Source organism: Triticum urartu, chromosome 5 (genome assembly GCF_003073215.2).
Source record: "Triticum urartu cultivar G1812 chromosome 5, Tu2.1, whole genome shotgun sequence".
NCBI classification, from domain to species: Eukaryota; Viridiplantae; Streptophyta; class Magnoliopsida; order Poales; family Poaceae; genus Triticum; species Triticum urartu.
This window is the reverse complement of record NC_053026.1, coordinates 392908442-392917202: the sequence shown is the minus strand read 5'-3', so window position 1 is coordinate 392917202 and position 8761 is coordinate 392908442. Positions and strand designations below refer to the sequence as shown.

Genomic DNA, 8761 nt, shown 5'->3' with positions numbered 1-8761 from the left:
GTTTTCAGCCATGGCCCAAAATGTCTAGCTCCTTCTCTTCTTGATCTTGTTGGGCAAGCCTTCTTTGTATGTCCGATGATACCACAGTTATAACAAAAGTCAGGTAAGTATTCATATTCAAAGGAAATAATCTTCTCTTTTTCCTTCCTCTTCCCTTCTATTTCATCCTCTTCGCCACCCATCACCTCTTCATTGGGCAACTCCCGCTCTTCCTCATCGTCACCAGTGATCAAAATTCTAAATCTCATTAAGGGAGTTGTAATATCGGTACGCACTTTAATCCTCGTAAAAGCCCCCATTGCTTCTTCATTGTCATCTAAATCCACATTAAGGACCTCCCCAATTCGATCTCCTACCAAATCCCCTGTTTCTTTACTCATCATCCCCATAGGAATTCCATAGGCTCTTACCCAAATCAGGATGGTTTTAAATTCATACTCGTCTATAGTCTTATTTGGTTCGTAATCCTCCATCACTATCAGATCTTTATTGAAGGTACAAGGTCCATCTTCCAAAGCTTTTTTCTTCACTGCCTTATCATGGATATTAGAGAGGAACCTCTTTCTGCCAAGATCTTTGCACCGAATTTCTGAGAACGGGCACCAGACATTGCCGAGTGTTCTTCCTAAATATTCAGCTTTTGCCTGCCTATATGAGAGGATCTTACCCACTGCTTGGTGCTTGCTCGCCTTTAAGGCACATGCTTGCTTCTTCCCGATCCTGATTTCGTTCTTCTCAGCTTCCGACAGCGGCATGTCGTTCAACTTACCCTCTACTTTCTCCAGTACCGGGGTTCTTCCTCCGCTCATAGCGGCGACCGCTGTCAGGGATTCGTCCCCGCTATCTCCACCTACCTCCCCCGCCTCCCTACAAGAACTAACACATCACGAAACTCCCACGCCACAGATCCTGCTTTCAGGTTCTCCCGCACAACTTGAGAGAGCACTAGGATGGCCAGAGGAGAGAAGGATTGCGCTGCGCCGCTACCAGATTGAGGAATCATGCACTCTTTTGTGGATTTGAAACTCTCGGATTCAAAAAAAAAAAGATTGCCGACCAAGGGTGCTGGACTCACCACGAAGTCGCCAGAAGTGACACGAAAACGTCATGTGTGGACATACTCTTTTGGGCACCCACCCTCCGAGTTGTTTTACCTCGTCGGATAGGGGCGGAGATGGCAGCAATGAGCAAACCAAGCGAAACCTTACTCTGATTTTATCAGTTAATCTCAACCATCGATTTCTCGCACTGGACGGCGAGGATTGGCGATCGTCACGAGCTTGCATAAACCAGAACTACCCCCATCAGATCGAACTCATACTGGTTTCTTCCACCGTCGGTGACCTCCAAGCGACCAAGCCCAAACCCCAACACCCGCGCGGCTCCCGCCGCCGCCGCACCGGAGATGGCGGCGTACCTGAGCATGGGCGAGGCGCACCGCCGCATCGCCGACTACCTCTCCCGCTTGGACGACGCTATCTCTCAGTCCGACGGCGCCGACCTCGCGTCTCTCCTCGCCATCTCCTCGGCGCCCGCCTCCACCCCGCTCTCCGACGCGCTCGCCGCTTTTCCGGATTTTCCCCGCCTCGCCTCCGACCGCTTCCCCCACCTCTCCGACTTCCTCCCCCCGCTCCTCCGCGCCATCCACTCCCACTCCCTCCGCCGCTTCGGGGACGCTTACTCCTCCTTCGAGAAGGCTGCTAGGTGCGTGCTGCCTTCCTCTCTGCACTCCTTCCGAACAAATTGGATAAACGCATTCGGATTTTAGAGGATTTGATGTGGTGTTGGTTGCAGCGCGTTCCTGCAGGAGTTCCGGAACTGGGAGACTCCTTGGGCGATGGAGGCGATGCACATGGTGGCGCTTGAGATCAGGCTGCTAGCTGAGAAGGTGAGCTGGTTGGTTGGTTGGTTTGGGTTTACCTGAGGTTTTGGGGCTCATGTCTGCTTGCTTATTGTCTTGGTGTAGGCAGACAGGGAGCTTGTGATGAGCGGGAAGAACCCAGACAAGCTGCAGGCTGCTGGGTCCTTCCTGATGAAGGTTTTTGGGGCACTTGCGGTATGGAATTCTGAAAGCTTTGTTTGATGTGCATTCTTGGATGGTAAAAAGAACTAGCAAGAGTCTGATCGAATTGAATGAAATTGCTTGTGATGAGCTTGCGCAATGCCGGTGCCTCAGAAGGTGCTTAGCAAAAGTGATCATTTTTTCCTTGTCACAAAGGGCAGACAAGGTTCTTACTTTGTAGCACCTATGCTTGATTAGGCACCAGTGCTTACCATGTGCTTAAGAATATAGTTGGCTCTTGTCGGTAGATAATGCGAGCATCTAAGCACCTATGTAGAGGAAATTGCATTGGAGTAGTCATAGCTTACTTGGTGTTTAATGTTGTGGTTCTGCCTAAGGCTTCAAGCGTGACATGTTGAAACATTCTGTACTGTACATTCCCTCTTGGTTGGAAACGGCCTATGTTGCCAGAAGAGGAGAAGCTGATGCATTTACATCAACCTAGAGGGTGGTGTTTTTGCATAGAAACTGCTCTAAAGTTACTGTTTATACAGTTTGGTCGCTCTTGTCAATATTGGTGCATTATCGCCTCACTCCCGCCATGGCCTCTAATTCTTGCCTCCGCCGCTTATCATCTGTCAAATTTATGCATACAATGAATTCTCTTCTGATAGCTATTTTTCGTGTATATGCTAGAATTGTTGGAGAGGTGATGTGACTCTTCCAACCAAACATGCATCAATTATACTTCTTTGATGCATCTTGTCGCTTTCTTTTTTAAAATGGTTATATTCTAAAGATTCTGACTCTTGGTTATTGGTGAATCTCCAACCTTATACAGGTTAAAGGACCTAAGCGCGTTGGGGCACTGTATGTTACCTGCCAGCTGTTTAAAATTTATTTCAGGGTAGGTTATTCACTGTAATGTTTTTGTCTAATCTGTAACTTCAGTACTCGTATTAATAAGCACAGACAGTGTCTAGATAGCATGCCAAATGTAGCTAAAGTGTAGTATGCACTGGAATCCCAATATACGTGATTTAAGATACAACAGGCTAACACTTGATGCTCAAATTATGCAGCTTGGTACTGTTAACCTTTGCCGTAGTGTCATAAGGAGTATCGAAACAGCTAGGAATTTTGATTTTGAAGATTTTCCAGTGAAAGATAAGGTAAGATAGTAAAAGTTGTGGTCTCTCTTCTCTATCAATACAAAGCATTATATTAACATGCATGTTGATCCAATAATAATCTTGATTATTCATGACGGCACAGGTCACTTATATGTATTATACAGGTCGCTTGGAGGTGTTTAATGAGAATTTTCTTGTTGTAAGTTCTCTCTCACTCTCTCTCCTTGTGTGTGAACATTTTTTGTATATTCTGCTATGGCAAGTTATTTTGACCTATGAAACGGTGAGGCTGCTAATATTTTTTTTATTCTGGTTTGAATCAGGCTGATCAGAAACTAACTTATGCTTTGATGCATTGTAATCCTCAAAGCGAATCAAATTTGAGGTATTTGTATTACTGGGTGTTTTGTAGCTTGTGATGTATGGGGTACACATTTGTTGGAACTACTAATGGTATGTTTTTTTCTAGGAAAATTTTGAAGTTCCTAATCCCTGTAAAGCTGTCAATTGGTGTATTGCCAAGGAGGACCCTCCTGGAGAAGTACAATCTGCTTGAGGTATATATCATTGTACTCCTGTTTACTAATGTGAAGGAGATTGTGAAATGCAATATATGTACTCCCTCCGTCCCAAAATTCTTGTCTTAGATTCTTCTAGATACAGATGTATCTAATACTAAAACATGACTTGATACATCCGTATTTAGACAAATCTAAGATAAGAATTTTCGGACGGAGGGAGTACCACCATTTCCGATTGCAAAAACATTTATCTTGGTTGTTCACAAATATTCCCATGAACATAATTTGTTTCTTTTGTTATGATTACACTTAGTACTCCATATGTGAACAATTAGGGTAGAACACTAGGCCATAGGCTCTGATGCTGATGCAACGTCAATGCGTTAACCTTCAGTTTTCAAGAAGCAAGATCTACTAACATTTGGGTGTGACTGGAAAATTATAGACGATAAAGGGGAATACTGTAGCAGCAATTTGAGTGCATTTGGATACTCTACTGGTATAAGTACATTTCGTTAACATGAAGTCTCATGAGTACATGAACGTCCTATGTTTAACTTACCAATTCTTCGAGATGATTAACAAGTTAATCTAGGTGTGTCAACTTTTTAGTATTATCTCTTACCCTAGGGTCTATATGGGATTAGATAAGACAAAAGGTTGGGAAATCTACAGTAGATATAAGATTTGTGAACCTTTTGAGAACCATGATTAACTTTATCAGAACCTTATCAACATTTACGCTAAAAATAATCTAATTGGCATTCTCAGGTCCTTGTCCCCTGAGAACAATGATTGGTGACAGATTATGATAAGTATGCTTGGCCTAGTGATCATTCATCAAATGATAAGGCTTAGTCCATTATATGAATTACTTCCGTAATCGTGAGTTGAGGTTTTAAATGATGACCAACCTCTGAGAAAACAAGCAAAAGTACTAAGAGCCCAATTTTGCTTTTATTGCCGTGTGACATTACTATAAGCTGATTGCTTGTCTTAAATATATACTCTTGTTTTCCATACCCTGGCTAATTTAAATTTCTCGTTGTAGTTTGTAGGCTGTATCTTGGGTAAGTGATGGATTCGTATTGTATCTTCTACTGTATTACTTTTGTGAAATATACTGTTGCCTTGAATTATTTATTCTGTTTCATAAAGATGTTCTTTTAATGTGGATGTTATATTCCTTCACTGTGGTGTGACTTTACTACTTGGAGATTTCCTGTAACCATTTTGATTTGTACAAGTTGGTAATTTAACCTTTCAGTATGCAGATATTGTGACCTCACTTAGGAGAGGGGATCTCAGGCTCCTTAAGCAAGCCCTTGATAGACATGAAGACCAGTAAGTTCACATATTTGTGTGCTGAAAAAGTTTTGACCCTCCGCTATCACTGATTGCTTCCTTCTTTTTTGTATGGGGACATTGATTGCTTCCTTCTTTTTTGTATTGGGACATGATTGCTTCCTTCTTTTTTGTATGGGGACACTGATTGCTTATTTCTGTTTGAAGGTTACTAAAATGTGGTGTCTACCTTGTGTTGGAGAAACTTGAACTCCAGGTCTACCGAAGATTAGTGAAGAAAATGTGAGTGTGATCTTGAAGGTGTCCTTGTCACACTGTTACAGAATAAACCAATCCCTTTTCGCTTTGCTTTCTTCTGCAGCCATATCATACAGAGGGAGAAGGAACCATCGAAGGCGCATCAAATCAAGCTAGATGTCTTGGTAAAGACTCTCCAATGGCTTGGAATCACCATGGATGTGGATGAGGTACTTGGAGAGTCCAACATATTGTTTTTTCTAACTGACAGTATCTTGATTTGCTATGATAATAATGTAACCTGATTTCCTCCCTTGCTGCTATCAGGTGGAATGCATCATGGCGTGCCTGATATACAAGAATCTCATAAAAGGATACTTTGCCCACAAAAGCAAAGTTCTTGTCCTTAGCAAACAAGACCCCTTCCCAAAGTTGAACGGAAAACCCGTTTAGTTCGTAGCGATATCTCATAAGCTTGTACACCTAATGAAAGTTTCTCTTATCTTTGATGTACGGAACATGACAGGTTTATGTAAAATTACCGCGGCTCTGATTGTAACAACATTTGTATTCTAGCTGCAATGTTTGTAAACATTTATGGTTGGTAGCCTCCACTTAAACAGTGGTTTTCATAGGTTCAGTGAGGTACAATATTGTATTCTGGATAAACTAAATTTGCAGACTGCAATTAAGGCCATAGTAAAAAACCAAACTGCAAACCTAACTGGTGAGGCTGTCGGTTCAGATTTTTACTTGTCAGACCGCTAGTTCATCGGTTCATTTGGGACAAAAAGCCAAAATATTTAAGATAAACTTTTAACATTTTCACCTCACATCAAATGAATACGCATAATATAGGACTAGAACTTATTCAAGAGTAAACATAATTGATAGATCCAATAGCAACAATATAAGAGTTGCCATCATCACACTCTTGCATAGGCGACATTGATCTTTCATATGCAAATTTATTTGTGCTAGTAACTCATACCATAGGAGGATATGGAATATGCTGTAACAAGTTTGCTAAACAATAACAAAAATTAATACTTCTGCAGCGTTAAGGATATGGAATATGCAATTACAAGTTCGCTAAATAATAAATGATGACGATTGTAGGTATGATGCCATTTTGATGACTTTGAAGAAGCAAGCTCAACTCACTGAACTACTACTCCCTCTGTCCGGGTTTAAAGGGCCTCTTGGCCAGGAAGCCCTGTCCGGAATTGTAAGGCCGCGCACATTAAACCTGCTCCAATCACAGTATTTTACCGTTTCCTATTCCCATGCCATGCCTTGTTAATCACGTGTGCAGTTACGAGCCATGCATGCAAGCCAGTGCATGCTAGCCTTTGCCTGCAAGCCGCCCCAGCCGTACCTTGTTTCTTGCGTGGGCTGTTTATGGCGTTTGCATGCGCATCTAAGCTGCTGCGGTTTATTAATGTAGCATCTACTTTAAGCTAGAACAGAGCCTCCTAATTGGCCAATTTCAGCTGTAATTTTCAAGCTCTTGTTTTAAGCACTGCCTTGGTCCTATCAAAATGGTCTTTGGGCCTAATAAACCCGGACGGAGGGAGTAGATTGCAAGGCAATAAGTGAATCATACACCTCAGTTGCTTGTGCCGGTCATCCTTGGCAAAACAGTAAAGAAAAATACAAGTGACGATGAGAGAAGCCCAAATAAGTGCAAAAATTAAAAGATACCTTTTCTCTTTTCTTTTTTGCTTCTCACCTGGAAGACTTGCACAAATTGTGTTGTCCAATAGTGCGCAAAAGGAAGCTCTCACATGAAATGATACCAAATAAAAGCAAAAGAGCAACAACAACAATTGTGCTTGCTTGTTAACATGCAACATTACAATTTTTTAGCACAGAACTACACACTGGTAGGATTGTGATGAAACAAAGCTTTTATAAACCGTATACCTTGACATTGCCACCAAAGCCCGTCACAAATCTTGATTGAAACTAAGTAAATAATTATGCACTATCACACAAGTAAGGAGGCTAGAATATTACAAGGGCTAGCATTACACTTTCCTGATGGATATCTAACACTAGCAACCATGAAGAACTAGTTAGGTTAGGATTAGAGCATCTCCACTCGCTCCCCCCCCCCCCAAAAGCCCCCAAGCCCCTTTTATCGCCGGCTAAATAAAACGGCCCAGTCGCGCCCCTAGAAGCCCATTTTTCGCTGGTTAGGGCCAAATTTGGCGCCGGCGGACCCAGGCCAAACCCGGCGCGCTGGGGGGCGCCCGGGGACATCGGGGGAAACAATTTTGGCACGAAAACTGGTGGACCCATCGAGTCAGCGGCTACGCGTCGCCGAGAATCTTGGTCGTCCTCATCGCCTCGGTTTCCCTCGGGAATCAATGCAAAGGCTACCGCCAGTCAGCCTTCCATTGATTCACGGGTGGCGCAGTGAAGGCGCGCCACCGCCGCGCGTCCCGCCCCTCCCCACTACGCGTCCACACTGCTGCCGCCCGCTTGGTGCCCACTCGCCGCTATAAAAGGCGCCCTCTCTCGCCGCTGGCTGCACACTTGCCACAACCGCTCTCTCTCGCCGCCGACGCCTCTTTCTCTCTCTAGCCGCCGATGCCCCCTCCTCTCCTTCGCCTCGGGCTCCCTCTCTCTCCTTCGCCAACGATGGTTGAACGTCCCCGACGATGGAGCGGCGGCCAATGGCTTCGGCTGCCGCCACCTGCACGAGGCGGAGGCCCGTCTCCTCTACGAGGTAGACTACCCGGCGCCGCCCGACACGCGGGTGCCGGGCTCGTGGAGGCTCAGCGTCGACGGAGTCCCGGTGCCCCCGCCGCCCTCCGATGCTGAACGGCACGCCGAGATCGTGCGCATCAGGTCGTCGTTGCCCGAGCACGCGCGGCAGCAGCCGAGGTACGGCCCCGACAGCCACAACATGTGGATAGCGTACTTCGAGCACTGCCACGCCGACCAACTGGCTGCCACAAACGGCGTTAAACCCCGTGGCCGCCACAACTCCGAGGGGCGGCACCAATGGTGGGGCATCCCCAGCGCACGCTCGAAGCCGTCCTCGAGCACATCAAGGCCGACAACTCACCGCGCATGGAGTACTCTGTGCCCCTCCTCCTGTCGCTGCCGCAGCATCTCCTGGACGCCGAGGCGAATGGAGGCGACGTCGTCGTCCTTGTTGGTCTCCCGTTCCTCTGGGTTGCCGGCGCTCCTCCCCGTCAAGCCGGAGCCACAGGAGACGCCGCTCAGGCGGCGGACCCGCGGTGCGCTCTCATCATCAACAAGGGCGGCCGTGTCCCTTCACCTCCCTCCTTCCGCCTTGTCAAGCCGAATACCGAGCCGACAATCCTTCATGTGAAGGAGCACCAGGCCATGGCCGTCGACGAGGAGACCGGCCTCAAATGGGCGCGGGGCGACTACGTCCGGCAGGGGATGGAGCGCCACCGCCGCGCCCTCGAGGAGATCGCCGTCCGGCGGCGCGGCCGCGAGGAGGGCGTCGTCTAAAGGAAATATGCTCTAGAGGCAACAATAAAGTTGTTTATTTTATATTTCCTTATATCATGATACATGTTTGT

General features: G+C 45.9%; 1 protein-coding gene across 1 annotated transcript; it reads left to right on the top strand.

Moving 5' to 3' along the window:
* The first annotated feature begins 1307 nt into the window (after positions 1-1307).
* Positions 1308-5796, top strand: LOC125509237 (enhanced ethylene response protein 5-like). The gene is made up of 12 exons (XM_048674160.1): positions 1308-1704; positions 1795-1888; positions 1967-2056; positions 2844-2909; positions 3085-3174; positions 3278-3334; positions 3459-3520; positions 3605-3692; positions 4924-5000; positions 5169-5243; positions 5323-5428; positions 5526-5796. The coding sequence occupies exons 1-12, from the start codon at positions 1406-1408 to the stop codon at positions 5649-5651; spliced, it is 1230 nt and encodes a 409-aa protein (XP_048530117.1). The 5' UTR covers positions 1308-1405; the 3' UTR covers positions 5652-5796.
* Positions 5797-8761: the final 2965 nt, after the last annotated feature.